Source organism: Ciconia boyciana, chromosome 29, assembly GCF_034638445.1.
Source record: "Ciconia boyciana chromosome 29, ASM3463844v1, whole genome shotgun sequence".
In the NCBI taxonomy this organism is placed as follows: Eukaryota; Metazoa; Chordata; class Aves; order Ciconiiformes; family Ciconiidae; genus Ciconia; species Ciconia boyciana.
This window is the reverse complement of record NC_132962.1, coordinates 216,928-231,761: the sequence shown is the minus strand read 5'-3', so window position 1 is coordinate 231,761 and position 14,834 is coordinate 216,928. Positions and strand designations below refer to the sequence as shown.

The following is a 14,834-nucleotide window of genomic DNA, read 5'->3' as shown; positions in this document are numbered from 1 at the left end:
TCGTGGGGTTTGGGGGTTCCCTTCCCCTGTCTTGGCCCTGACCTGCAAGCTTTCGGAGCGCTGTGTCCCTTTCCTGGCCCTGACCCACAGGGTTTGGGGGTGCCCTGCCCCTGTCCTGGCCCTGACACGTGGGGTTGGGGAAGGCCCTGCCCCTGTCCTGACCATGACCCGGGGGATTTGAGGGTGCCCTCTCCCTGCCCTTGCCTTGACCAGCAGATTGGGGGTGCCCATCCATGGCCTGGCCAAAACGCTCAGGGCTTGGGGTTGACCTTTGCCTGTCCTGGATTTTGGGTACCCTGCCCCTGTCCTGGCCCTGATATGTGGGGTTTAGGGGTTCCCAGACCCTGTTCTGTACCTGACTCGTGGTCTTTGGGGGTGCCCTGCCCTTTCATTGCCCTGACCCACAGGGTTTGGGGGTGCCCTGCCCCTGTCCTGGACCTGACCCATGAAGTTTTGGGCTTGACCCATGGATTTTTGGATTTCCCTGTCTCTGTCCTGGCACTGATCCACAGTCTTTTGGGGGTGCCCGGCCCCTGTGTTGGCTGAGATCTGTGGGGTTTAGGGTTCCTGGCCCCTGACCTGGCCATGGCCCATGGGGATTTCAAACTGCCTTGTCCCTGTCACGGCCCTGACCTGCGAGGTTTGGGGTTCTCTACCCCTCTCTTGGCCGCTACAAGTGTGGTTTGGGGGTACCCTGCCCCTGTACTGGCCCTGATCTGAGGTGTTTTGGGGATCCCTGCCCCTGTCCTGGCCCTGACCTGCGAGGTGTGGGGTTTCCTGGCCCCCTCTCTTTCCATGACCAACTTGGCTTGGGGGTGCCCTGGCCCTGTCCTGGCCCTGACCCACAGGGTTTGGGGATGCCCTGCCCCTGTTCCGGACCTGACCCACTGGGTTTGGTGTGCCCTGCGCCTGTCGGGGCCCTGAACCTTGAGGTTTGGGGGTGTCCTGCCCTCATCCTGAACATGTTCTGCAGGACTTGGGGTGCCCTGGCCCTGTCCTGGCCCTGACCCACAGGGTTTGGGGATGCCCTGCCCCTGTTCCGGACCTGACCCACGGGGCTGGGGTGCCTTGTGCCTGTCTGGGCCGTGACCTGTGGGGTCTGGGGGCTCTTGGCCCTTCTCCTGACCTTCTCCATTGGGGTTTGTTGGTGCCTTGCCCTGTTGTGGCCATCACCCGTAGGTTCGTGGTGCCCTGCCTCTGCTGTAGCCGAGACTCATGGGGTTTTGGGGTGCCCTGCCCCAGTCCTGGCCCTGACCTGCAGAGTCTGGATGTTTCTTGCCCCTGTCCTGGCCCTGACCCATGGGGTTTGGGGTTCTCTACCCCCACCATGGCTGTGACCCGCAGGGTTTGGGGCTTTCCCTGCCCCAGTCCTGGCCCTGACCCGCGGGGTTTGGGCTGCCCCGTCCTTGTCTGGTCCACGACCTGCGACGTTCGCGGTGTCCTGGCCCTGTCCTGGCCCTGTCCTGGCCCTGACCCGCGGGGTTTGGGGGTGCCCTGTCCCTTTCCTGGCCCTAAACCACAGGGTCCATATTTCTATTTAGGGCCTGAACACATTTTTTGGGGTGTGGCAAGATGAAACCTCAATTTCTACATGTCCAAACAAAAATATGTCCAAAAAATTTATTTGTGGTACACCAGTTGTTGTTTTTTTTTTTTTAATTTTTCCAAATTGACAATTAATTATAAACCTCATTATTCACCTATTTTACTACCAATCACCTGTCGTGTCCTGTGTGTCCCCCCCCTTCCCTCCCCCCCTCCGAATTTTTACCAACAGATCCAAGATTTGTGTGTCTTTTGACACAATTTGGGCCAAAAAAAAAGAAAAAAAGACATTAAAACCTGGTGCTGGGGACTTGCACTGTTCTGGGACTGGCAAGGGGCCCACGCCGAGGCTTTGCCGCTTGGCTCCGTAATTAAGGCTCTGAAATTTAAGGATGATCTTTTAACTGCTCACTGCCCACCACATTAATTTTTTACTCTTTTTGAATAGCAAAACCCCAGCAGTTTTAGGTCGGAGCCGACCCCGGTTGTCAGTGCAGGGCTCCATATCGCTGCCCCATCCCGGCGGGACCCAGGCGATAACAGTTTTGGGGGATCTCACCCCAAAATATGGCTCAGGGCCATGTTTTTGCCCCATCCCAGTGAAATAAATATAGGAAAATATTTGGCAGAAACATTTTTCCTTGGAGACGCTGCTGTCCTCCTTGTCGCCTTCCCCGGGGGCTTGCTAAACCCCACCCCTCGGTGCCCCAAATCCTTTTGAGGCCTCTGTCCCCTCCGGGTGCGCCCTTTGGGTACCCCCACGGCCCTTTTGGGTGCCCCCCATGTGCCTCTGTGCCTGCTTGGGTACCCCTCAGGTCCCTCTGGGTGCCCCTGTCTCCCTCTTGGGTGTCGGCCAGTTCCCTTAGGGTGCCCTCCAGGCTCCTCCATGCCCCTTTGGGTCCCCCCAGCCCTCTTTGGGTACCCCCCCCCTCCATGTCCCTCCATGCCCCTCTGGGTGCCCCCCAGAGTCCCCCAGTCCCCTCTCAGTGCCTTTTGGGACCCCCTGGAGCCTTTCCCCTCCCTGCCACCTCCCAGGGACAGAGGCCCTGGGGTCCCTCACCATGGGGGCCATGGGGACAGCGCCCCGTCCCCCCTCCAAACCCCGGGGCGTCCTCATCCTCCTTAAGGGCCCTTGGCCAGCGCTGGCCCCGTGCCCCGAACCTGATGGGCGTCCCCAGCTGCTACCGCAATGGAGGAGATGTGAGTGCCCCTGGGGTTCCTGGCATAACCCCCCCCCCATGGGTGACCCCCTGAAGCCCCACTCTTTCCCCCAGGGTGCCCTCGGTGGAAGCCTACGAAGCGGCCATGGTGCTGAGCGGGGTGGGGGACGCGCTCGGGTACCGGGGGGCCCGCTGGGAGTACTGCACCTCGGGACCCCAGATCCACGCTGAGCTGGCCGAGCTGGGGGGGCTGGAGGCCATCACCCTCAAGCCCCCCGAGTGGCCCGTCAGTGATGACACCGTCCTCCACCTTGCGACCGCCGAGGGCCTGGCCACAGGTGAGGGGGGGGTCTCCGCTGCACCCCACAGACACAGGGGAGGGTCCCCAGGGGATGGCATCCCCGCTGTACCCCAGGCCCACGGTGGAGTGTTTGGGGGGTCCCGTTATACCCCTGAGCTGTATGGGGGGCCCTGGGGACGTTTGGGGTCCCCGTTATACCCCTGAGCTGTATGGGGGGCCCTGGGGACGTTTGGGGTCCCCGTTATACCCCTGAGCTGTATGGGGGGCCCTGGGGACGTTTGGGGGTCCCCGTTATACCCCTGAGCTCTATGGGGGGCCCTGGGGACGTTTGGGGGTCCCCGTTATACCCCTGAGCTGTATGGGGGGCCCTGGGGACGTTTGGGGGTCCCCGTATACCCTGAGCTGTATGGGGGGCCCTGGGGACGTTTGGGGGTCCCCGTTATACCTCTGAGCTGTATGGGGGGGCCCTGGGGACGTTTGGGGTCCCCGTTATACCCCCTGAGCTGTATGGGGGGCCCTGGGGACGTTTGGGGTCCCCGTTATACCCCTGAGCTGTATGGGGGGCCCTGGGGACGTTTGGGGTCCCCGTTATACCCCTGAGCTGTATGGGGGGCCCTGGGGACGTTTGGGGGTCCCCGTTATACCCTGAGCTGTATGGGGGGCCCTGGGGACGTTTGGGGGTCCCCGTTATACCCTTGAGCTGTATGGGGGGCCCTGGGGACGTTTGGGGGTCCCCGTTATACCCCTGAGCTGTATGGGGGGGGCCCTGGGGACGTTTGGGGGTCCCCGTTATACCCCTGAGCTGTATGGGGGGGGCCCTGGGGACGTTTGGGGGTCCCCGTTATACCCCTGAGCTGCTTAGGGGTGTTCCTGAGGGGGTTCAAGGGTCCCCATTATATCCCTGACCCAAACTGGAGGGTCCCTGGGAGGGGCTTTTGGGGATCCCCAGCCAGCCCTGGAGGAGGTTTGGGGGCTCCAGTGAGGCTCCCTATTTCCCCCCCCAAAAAATTGGAGGGGGTCCCCATTTCCCCTCGGGGGGGGGTCCTATTTTCCCCCCCAGTTTGTGGGAATTTGTGTTCCCTTTCCTGCCACATGGGGTGCTGTGGGGGGGGCCATTTCCCCTCCCAATTCGGGGAGCCTGGGGTAGGTGGTTACCCCTTTCCCACCCAATTTGGGGTGCTCAGGAGGGTTCCCCATTTCATGGTGGAATGGGTGTTTGTGGACGTTGCCCCACTTCCCCTCCTGTTGGGGGGCGCATGGGGATGTCACCCCCATGTGTTGGGGGTGCATGGGGATGTCACCCTTCCCTCCAGTTTTGGGGAGTCCATGGGGGGTGTCCCCTTTTCCCTTCAGTTTTGAGGCATCCATGGGGGGATGTCACCCTTCCCCTCTAGTTTTGGGGAGTCCATGGGGGGTGTCCCCTTTTCCCTCCACTTTTGGGGGTCTATGGGGGGGTCTCCTCCTTCCCCTTCAGTTTTGGGTTGTCTATGGGGTGGTGCTCCCTTTCCCCACCATTTTGGGGTGGTGCAACGGGGGTTTTCCTCTTTCCCTTCAGTTTTGGGGGGTGCATGGGGCCTCTCCCTCCCCTCCAGTTCGGGTGGCCCGGAGGGGGGGGGGTCTCACTAACCGCCCCCCCCAGGCCTGGAGGGGGAACCCCTCCTGCAGGAGCTGGCTCGCCGCTACGTGGCCGCCATGGGTGACATGGAGGGCCGCAAGCCGGGGCCCACCAGCATCCTGGGTGAGTGGGGTCCGAGGGTCTGGGGAGTCAGGGGGTCAGGGGTCTCATGCCCCCGACCCCCCCAGGCACCTCACAGCTGCGGCCTGGGGAGCCCGAGGGCTATCGCATCCCCTTCAACCCCACCGGCACCGGCTGTGGGGCCGCCATGCGTAGCCTGGCCATCGGCCTCAGGTGGGGCCAGGGACATGGGAAAGGACAGCGGCGGGGGGACGGGGACGGGGGGGAAGCATGGGGACGGGAGGGACGGGATGGGGACATGGGGGTGTCGGTGCTGGAGGGAGGGGGACGTAGTGGGTGTCAGGGATGGGGACACGGGGTGTCGGCGCTGGAGGGACGGGGACATGGAGGGGATGGGGGAATGGGAGCGTCAGAGCGGGGGAATGGGGACACGGGGGTGTCGGGGACGGGGACAGGGAGGGGACAGGGACACGGAGGGGACGGGAACAGGGACACAGGGGTGTCAGGGCTGGGGAAATGGGGTGTCAGAGCTGGAAGGGGCAGGGACACGGAGGGGACAGGGATAGGGACACAAGGCTGTCAGACCTGGGGGGATGGGGATGTGGGGAGACAGGGACAAGGGGGGGACGGGAGGACATGGGGATGGGGACACAGGGGTGTCAGAGCTGGAGGGAAGGGGACATGAGGTGGTGGGGATGGGGTAACAGGGACATGGGGGTGTAAGAGGTGGGGGATGGGGACACAGAGGGGATGGGGACAGGGGGTGTTGGAGCTGGGAGACCGCGGACAGTGGGGATGGGGGGACGGAGATGTCTGAGCTGCAGGAGCGGGGACAGGGGGCCCTAGGGGACAGAGAACATGAGGACAGCAATAGGGAGGAGACATGGGGTCACAGAGCAGACGAGAGGGGGACATGGATGTGGCGGGGCCAGGAGGGATGGGGACAGCAGGGACAAGGACGCTGGGGACAAGGGCGGCAGAATGGGGATAGGGACAAGGCTGGGGATACAGGGACAGGGAGGGGACAGGGGAGGACGGGGACAGGGGAGGACGGGGACAGGGCTGGTGCCAATGCAGGTACCCACACACCTGGGAGCTGCCGACGCTGATCCGGGTGAGCATCGAGAGTGGGCGCATGACCCACCACCACCCCACCGGTGGGTGCCAGGCAGGGGGGGAGAGGGGAGGAGGGGACGCTGGAGCCCCCCCTTAAACCCCTGTCCCCACAGGGTACCTCGGGGCGCTGGCGGTGGCCCTCTTTGGGGCACTGGGGGCCCGGGGAGAGCCCCCAGAGCGCTGGGGGGCCGAGCTGCTGCGGGTTCTGCCCCTCGCATGGGACTACGTGGAGGGTACCGGGGTGGCTGTGGGGGACAACGCTGCCGCCTGGCCCTTCTTCGGGGATGCCTGGCACCGGTGAGGGGGTACTGGGAGGGTTCTGTGGGGTCACTGGGAGCACTGGGAGGGGCAGGTGAGGATACTGGGGGGGCCCAGGCGGTCACTGGTGTCACTGGTGCCTGCAAGGCTCTCTCCCAGTCCTGGCAGCGCACCGCACGGGTGTCACTGGTGTCACTGCTCTGCTGCAGTGCCTGGATGTCCCCAGTGTCCCCTGCCCCACTGTCACTGGTGTCACTGCTGACCCTGGTGCCCAGTCTGTCCGCAGGGTCACCGGTGCCCGTCCTGTCCCTCCTGCCCCCGGTGTCCCCATGTCCCCGGTGTCCCCATGTCCCCAGTGTCCCCACCAGTGCTGCCATCCTCAGCTGTGGGAATGTGGCCCAGGGCCACCTCACACCCCCACTGACCTCAGTGTCCCTGGTGTCCCTGGGGCTCCCAGTGTCCCTGGTGTTACTGGTGTCCCCACTGCATCCACTGCCATGGTGCCCCCAGGTGTCCCAATTGTCCCCAATGTCCTCACAGGTACCTGGTGTCACAGGGACTGCTGGAAAGCCACAGCCCAGTGACCCCCAGTGTCACTGGTTACCCCGCTCTCACTGGTGACACCAATGACCCCAACATCCCCAGTGACACCAGTGTCCCTGGTGACTCCAGTGTCCCCATGTCTCCAGTGTCCCTGCTGACGCTGGTGTCCCTGCTGACCCCAATATCCTCATGTCTCTGGTGACCCCAATATCCCCAGTGACCCCAGTGTCCCCATGTCCTCAGTGACTCCAGTGTTCCCAGTGCCCTCAAGGTCCCCGTGTCCCTGCAGGTACCTGGAATCCCGGGGCCTTCTGGAGGGTGGTGGCCCACCACAGGTGCCATCCCTTCCGTCACCAGCCGAGCGGGACGCAGTGTACCTGGGCTGGGCACTGGAGGGGTGGCCAGGGCGCAGCGGCCATGACGCGCCCATGGTGGCCCTGGAGGCCCTGCTGGCAGCCGGCGGATGCTGGGGGGACCTGTGTGCCAGGGGTGTGCTGCACGGCGGGGACAGCGACTCAACAGGGACCATCGCCGCTGGGTGCTGGGGGCTGCGAGGGGGGCTGGCGCCCGTCCCCCCTGGGCTGCACTGCTGCCTTGAGTACCGTGGGCGGCTGCGCGACGCTGCCCACCGCCTCCACGCGCTGGCCTGGGGGAGAAGCTGAGCCCCTCCTGTGTCCCCAGTGTCACCTGCTATCCCCCTCCCTGGGAAGCCCATGTGGGTCCCCAGGGTGCAGCAGAGACCGTCATGGGGTCCTGGAGGGGCTTGGGAGGGTCTCTGGGGAGCAGCGGGGACCTTCATTGGGTGCTGGGGGGCTCAGGAGAGATGGTGGGGGTCAGCAGGATCCTTCATGGGGTGCTGGGGGCTCAGGAGGGTCTCTGGGGGTCAGCTGGGACCTTCACGGGGTCCTGGGGGGGGCTTGGGAGAGTCCCTGGGGGTGCTGCAGGGAACTTCACAGGGTCCTGGGGTGCTCGGGAGGGCCCCTGGGAGACCCTGGGGGGAAGCAGGGCCCTTCAAGGGGTGCTGGGGGGCTCAGGCAAGCCCCAGGGAGATCACCGTAGCCACATCCCAGTGGCCTTTATCCCTCCACAGTTGGAGACCCCAGAACCTCCCTGAGGGGGAGCAGGGCCCTTCAAGGGGTGCTGGGGGGCCCAGGCAAGCCCCAGGGAGATCACCGTAGCCACATCCAGGTGGCCTTTTATCCCTCCACAGTTGGAGACCCCAGAACCTCCCTGAGGAGCCTCAGTCACCCCCAAAGTAAAGAAAATGTCCTCCCAAGTCACTCTGTGTCTAGGTTTGTGCCCTGCGCCTCTCGGGCTGTCACTGCCACTGCTGAGGTCCCACTGGAGTGGGACATCCTCCAGGCAAACCTTCTCCAGGCTGACCAGGTCTGGCTCACACAGCCCCTCTGAGAGGCTCCCAGTCATGGAGCACCTCAAGGGCCCTTTAGTGGCCTCTCTCGCAGTCACTCCATCTCTCGTGTCCTGGTAGCCCAGGACTTGGAGCCAGTGTTCAAAGGGTGGGCTCATCAGTGCTGAGTGGAGAGGAAGGAGCACACGACCCTACTGCCACACCCCTCCGAGTGCCACCCAGGATGGTGATGGCCTTCTTCGCATGTTGCTACTTATGGTGACCTTAGTGGGCACCACAGCCCCAAGGTCCTGTGACGCAAAAAGTGACGGGCACCCAGGGTGATGGGCCCCCAGGGTTAACCACCCCAAGGGTGATGGGCCCTGGATGTGATGGGCCCAAAGGGTAAACCACCACAGGTCTGATGGGCCCAGGGTTAATCACCCCAAGGATGGTGGGACCAGGGGCTAATGGGCCCCAAGGGTAACAAACACCAAGGGTGATGGGCCCCAGGGTTAACCACCCCAAGAGTTATGGGCCCACAAGCTGATGGGCCCCCAGGGTTAACCACCCCAAGGGTGATGCGCCCAAAGGGTGCTGGGCCCTGGCTTTAACTGCCCCAAGGGTGATGGGCCCCCAGAGTTAACCACCGTAAGGCTGATGGGTCCCAAGGTTAACCTCGCCAAGGGTGATGGGCCCCCTCCCTGATGGGCCCCCAGGGTTAACCACTCCAAGAGTGATGGTCACAAGGGTTAACCACCCAGAGGGTAATGGGTCCTAGGGGTGACAGGCCCTCAGGGTTCATCGACCCATGGGTGATGGGCCGCTGAGGTGACAGGCCCACAGGTTTAACCACACCGAAATGGTGTTGGGTCCCCAGGGTTAACAACCCATGGGTGATATCCCCTGAGATGAACCACACAGGGTGATCGACCCCAGGGCAGTGGGAGCCCAGGGTTAAGAACCTAAAAGGTGATTGGCCCAAGGGGTGGTGGGCCCCCATGGTTAACCACCTTAAGGGTAATGGGCCCAAGAGGTGATGGGAAACCAGGTTTCACCACCCCAAGTGTGATGAGCTCCCAGGCTGATGGGTCCCCAGGGTTAACCACCCCAAAAGTGATGGGCCCAAGAGGTGATGGGCCCCCAGGTGTTGAACTATCCTAAGGGTGATAGGCCCAAGAAGCAATGGTCACCCAGGATTCAGCCACCAAGGGTAATGGGCCCAAGGAGTGACAGGCCACTAGTGCTAACCAGCCCAAGGGTGATGGGCCCCTGGGGTGATGGGTCCCCAGCATTAACCACCCCAAAACAGATTGGTCCAAGAGGAGGTGTGCCCCAGTGCTTATCCCCCCAAGGGTGCTTGGTCTGTAGGGTACTGGGCTGTCAGGGTTAAGCACACCAAGGGATACAGGCCCCCACGTGATGGGCCCCCCCACCAGTTGATAGCTAGAAGGGTGATTGGCCAAAGGGGTGATGGGCCTACAAGGTTAACCACCCCGAAGGTTATGGCCTAAGGGGTGAAGGGCCCCAGGGTTAACCACCCCATGGGTGATGGGTCCAAGGGTTGATGGGCCCCCAGCATTAAGCACTCCAAATGCGATGATGGGCCCCTGGGGTGATGGGCCCCCACGGTGATGGGCCCCTGCAGTGATGGGCCCTCAGCATTAACCACTCCAACCGTGTTGGGCCTAATGGTTGATGGGCTTTAACCACCCCAAGGGTGATGGGCCCCCAGGGTGATGGGCTCCCAGGGTTATCCACCCCAGGAGTGTGGTGGGAACTCAGGGTTAAGTACCCTGAGGTTGATGGGCCCAAGGAGTGATGGGCCCCTGGGTTTAAACACCCCAAAGCTGAGGGGCTCCAAAGATGATGGGCCCCTGGGGTTAAACACCCAAAGGATGACTGAGCCCAAGGGGTGATGGACCCCCACGGTTAAACATCCCAAAGCTGATGGGTCCAAGGGGTTATGGGTCCCAGGGTTAAGCACCCTGAGGGTGATGGGCCAAAGGCATGATGGCCCAACATTCTTAAACACCCCAATGGTGATGGGCCCCTGTGGAGATGGGATGCCAGGGTTTACCAACCCACAGCTGATGGGCCCCCAGGTTTAACTGCCCCAAGGGTGATGGGCCTAGGGGATGGTGGGAAACCAGGACAAACCACCGGTACTGGTTTGGGCTGGGGTAGAGTTAAATTTCTTCACAGTAGCTTGTATGTGGCTGGTTTGGATTTGTGCTGGAAACAGCGTTGATAACCCAGGGCTGTTTTCGTTCCTGCTGAGCAGTGCTCACACAGTCAAGCCCTTTTCTCTTCTCACCCCACCACACCAGCGAGTAGGTTGTGGCTCCGCAAGAAGTTGGGAGGGGACACAACCAGGACAGCTGACCCCAACTGACCAAAGGGATATTCCACACCATATGACATCATGCTTAGCAATAAAACTGGACAGGGAGGTGGAGGTTGTCAGGGGCTGCCATTGCTCGGGGGCTGGCTGGGCATCCAAGGGTGCCAGGCTGGGAATTGGAAGGTCTTGTTGAAGTGCCAAAGTGGAGAGATCTACCCAGAACCAGGAGCACAGTGTTGGGGTGAGGTGTGTCTCACCGGGGAGACTAGTGTCACCCTGTCCAAGCTGAGCTTGTCAAATCGGGTCTTTCTGCTGAGGGAAATCATAAAATCATGGAATAATTCTGGTCCGAGGGGACATCAAGAGGTTTCCAGCCCAACCCCGTGCTCAGAGCAGCTCCCATCAGGCTGCTCAAGGACATACCCAGCTGAGGTATGAACACCACCAAAGCCTTGCCCCTCTGGCTACAAGATCTGCACACACTTTGTGTGTGCAGAAAAAAGCCCTCCTTTTTAAGGCCCAAATCATTATTTTTGAGTCCCAGCCCTCATGTTTAGGGCAAAAACCTCATCCTTAGAGTCAAAACCTGAATCTTAATGGCAAAAAAAAAACCTATTTAAAGGCCCAAAAGCAAAAATTTAGAGCCTGAACCATCATTTTAAAGGTCCAAAGCCTCATTTTTAATATTCAGCCCTGAGATTTTAAAGTGCAAACCCTTATTTTTATAATTCAAGCCTCAATTCTAGGGTGAAAAGCATGATTTTTAAATCACAAAAGCCTCCTTCTGGGGGTCCAAATAGTCATTTTTAAGATCCAAACCCACATTTTTCGAGTATAAAACCTCATGTATAAGTTCCAAGCTTTATGCTTTTAAGGTTCAAAGACTCATTTTAAAGGCCCAGGGTGTCATTTTTAAGGCCGAAAGTCTGAGTTTGAAGGTCCAACGCCTCATTTGTAGAGTCCAAAGCCTCCTTTACAGGGTCCAAAGCTTCATTTTTACTTTCCAAAGTCTTACTTTTCGCTTCTAAAGCCTCATTTTAGGCTCCAAAGCCTCATTTTTTGTTTCAAAAGCCTCATTTTCAGGGATTAAAGCCTGATTTCCAGGAACCATAGCTCACTTTTAGGATACAGTCTGCAATTTTGAGGACCCAAAGCCTCAGTTACAGGGTCCAAATACTCATTCTGAAGTAAAATGAGGGTCCAGACCTCAGAGGGTCCAAACCCTCATTTTAGGGTCCAAACTCCTCACTTAGGGCTCAAAGCCTCATTTTCTTAATGTCCAAAGAGTCATTCTGAGCATTCAAAGACCTATTTTTAGGGCGCAAAGTCTTAGTTTTGGGACCAAAGCATTATTTTAAGGCACAAACCCTAATTTCAGGCTTCAAAACTTCAGTTTCATTTCCAAACCCCCGTTTTAAGGGCCCAAAGACCCATTTTTAAGGCCCCAATCCTCCATTTCAGGGTCCAAACTCTCATTTATAGGGTCCAAACCCTCTTTTACAGCTCTAAGCCTCTACTGTAGTGCCCAAAGCCCTGTAGTGCCCAAATCTTCATTTCTTGGGTCCATAGAGGTACCAATAGTCTCCCCAGTTTCTCGGGGTCCAAAGACTCATTTTTATCATCTAGCCCATCATTTTTAGGGCCCAAAGCCCCATTCTTAGGTCCAAAATCCTCATTTTTAGGGTCCAAGCCTCTCTTTTAGTACCCATAGCCTTTTTTATAGATCCCACAGTTTCCGTTTTAGGGTCCAAACCCTCATTGTTAGGGTACAAAGCCTCACATATAAGCTCCAAGGCTTAGGATTTAACGTTCAAAGTCTCATTTGAAGGGCCCAGAGCATCATTTTTAAGGCCCAAAGTCTGACTTTGAAGGTCCTAAGCCTCATTTGTGGAGTCCAAAGCCTCATTTATAGGGTCCAAAGCCTCATTTTTACTTTCCAAAGTCTTAGTTTTCATAGAATCATAGAATCATAGAATCATTAAGGTTGGAAAAGGCCTCTAAGATCATCTAGTCCAACCATCAACCCAACACTTCCATGCCTACTAAAGCATGTCCCGAAGTGCCACATCTGCACATCTTTTAAATACCTCCAGGGATGGTGACTCCACCACCTCTCTGGGCAGCCTGTTCCAATGCTTGACCAACCTTTCAGTAAAAAAATTTTCCCTCATATCCAATCTAAACCTCTCCTGGCACAACTTGAGGCCATTTTCTCTCATCCTATTGCTAGGTACTTGGGAGAAGAGACCGACCCCACCTCACTACAGCCTCCTTTCAGGGCATTGTAGAGAGCGATGAGGTCTCCCCTCAGCCTCCTTTTCTCCAGGCTAAACAACCCCAGTTCCCTCAGCTGCTCCCCATCAGCCTTGTGCTCCAGACCCTTCACCAGACCCTTCGCCCTTTTCTGCACACGCTCCAGCCCCTCAATGTGTTTCTTGAAGTGAGGGGCCCAACACTGAACACAGGATTTGAGGTGTGGCCTCACCAGTGCCGAGTACAGGGGCACGATCACTGCCCTAGTCCTGCTGGCCACGCTATTTTTGATACAAGCCAGGATGCCATTGGCTTTCTTGGCCACCTGGGCACACTGCTGGCTCATATTCAGGCGGCTGTCAACCAACACCCCCAGGTCCTTCTCTGCTGGGCAGCTTTCCAGCCACTCTTCCCCAAGCCTGTAGCGTTGCATGGGGTTGCTGTGGCCCAAGTGCAGGACCTTGCACTTGGCCTTGTTGAACCTCATATAATTGGCCTCAGCCCATCGATGCAGCCTGTCCAGGTCCCTCTGTAGAACCTTCCTACCCTCGAGCAGATCACCACTCCTGCCCAGTTTGGTGTCATCTGCAAACTTACTGACGGCACAATCAATACCCTCATCCAGATCACTGATAATTCATTCCAGATCATTGATCATTTTCGCTTCTAGAGCCTCATTTTAGGCTCCAAAGCCTCATTTTTAGGGTCCAAAGGCTGAGTTTATTTTGCGAAGTCTCATTCTCAGGGTCCAAAGTGCCACTTTTAGGATCCAGCCAGGCATTTGTAGGGTCCAAGTCGCATCTTGAGTGTCCAAACCCTCAACTGGAGGGCCCAAAGCCCTCTTTTAGGTCCCAAAGTCTCCATTTGAGGGTCCAAAGCTTTGATTCTGGGGTCGAAAGCCTCTTTTTTATGCTCCAAACCCTCATTTTAGGGTACAAACCCCTCACTTAGGGCTCAAAGCCTCATTTTCTGAATGTCCAAAGCCTCATTTTGAGGATCCAAAGACCTATTTTGAGGGCCTAAAGCCCCATTCTTACAGCCAAAATTCTCATTTTTAGGGTCCAAGCCTCTCTTTTCGTACCCATAGCCTTTTTTTAGATCCCACAGTTTCAGTTTTAGGCAGTCCTTTCCACGGGGACAGACGTCTGCAGTGGGGAAACAGGGTTGGCTGCTGTAGAGACACTTCTCTTCCCAGATCTCTCTCCTCTTCCACTTGTCCACCTTTCCTCTTCCTCACATCACGCTCAGCCTTAATCCTGAGCACACCCCTTCCTGAAGAGAGCACACTGTCTCTTCAGGAAGGAGACGCAGGGAAAGGGAGGAGGAATGAGCATTGCGCTTTGTGCAACGGAGTGGCTGAAATGCACAACCCTTTGCCCTGGAGCAGAGACTGATCCAAGCAAGAGCTCGTGGGTGAGGACTGGAGGCAGAACCCTGTGGGTGACCTGATGGAGGACATCTTCTATAGACCACCTGATGAATGTTAGAAAGATGATGAGCTAAGACACATCCCATCCCTGCAGTGCAGACTTCTTTTTTATTTCAGGGCTATCAGCAGCAGAGCACAGACCTGGGACTCCAGAGGAGACAACTTTGACGTACTGGGGGAACTGATACAGGCGGTGCCATTGGAAGCAGCTCTGAAGGGTGAGGGAGCATGAGCAGATCTGCTAGGCCTTACAGGACAGCCTCCCCCAAGCGCAAGAACAATCTCATCGAATACAAAAAGCAGCGTTCATCTCAGGAGAGAGCTGTTCCCATTCGATGATAGCAGTTAGCAACGAGAGAAAAAGCACTGCTCTAAAAACTTCGCGCCAGAGGTTACATCCTGTGAAACTGTAGCTCCCTTGGCAAGGAAGACTGAATGAGAGGAATAAAATTAAAGAAATTAAGTTTATCAACATCAAGAAGTGCTGTGGTACAATAGGCCACCCTGAGGGAGTCTGGATCAACCCAAGGCTTTGTGTTTCCAGAAACGAATGGCACCAAATGAGCTCCTGGAGCCTTGCAAAAGCACTTAGACCTCAAAGAGCACAGAATTGTCTCAGGGAGGTCCTCCCCTCACACATCTTCTTGTATTTCCTCAAGTGGTGTTTCTAGGTTCCATGAATGGTGAATGGAGAACCATGGCCAAGGCCTGAGGAAAGGTCTCAGCTTTCAGCAGTGATTGGCAGCATGTGGGGATGCCAGAGAAGATGGAGGGAAGTCAGCAAGAAGCAAGGTGATAGTTCAGGGCTTTAACAAATCCTTAAAACCACATCTGAGCCCCG

At 58.1% G+C, this 14,834-nt stretch overlaps 1 protein-coding gene across 1 annotated transcript; it reads left to right on the top strand.

Annotated features, from left to right (window-relative positions):
- Nucleotides 1-2,814: 2,814 nt before the first annotated feature.
- LOC140644766 (ADP-ribosylhydrolase ARH1-like) lies at nucleotides 2,815-7,281 on the top strand. The gene is made up of 6 exons (XM_072847828.1): nucleotides 2,815-3,043; nucleotides 4,646-4,744; nucleotides 4,810-4,915; nucleotides 5,780-5,859; nucleotides 5,932-6,115; nucleotides 6,909-7,281. The coding sequence occupies exons 1-6, from the start codon at nucleotides 2,851-2,853 to the stop codon at nucleotides 7,279-7,281; spliced, it is 1,035 nt and encodes a 344-aa protein (XP_072703929.1). The 5' UTR covers nucleotides 2,815-2,850.
- Nucleotides 7,282-14,834: the final 7,553 nt, after the last annotated feature.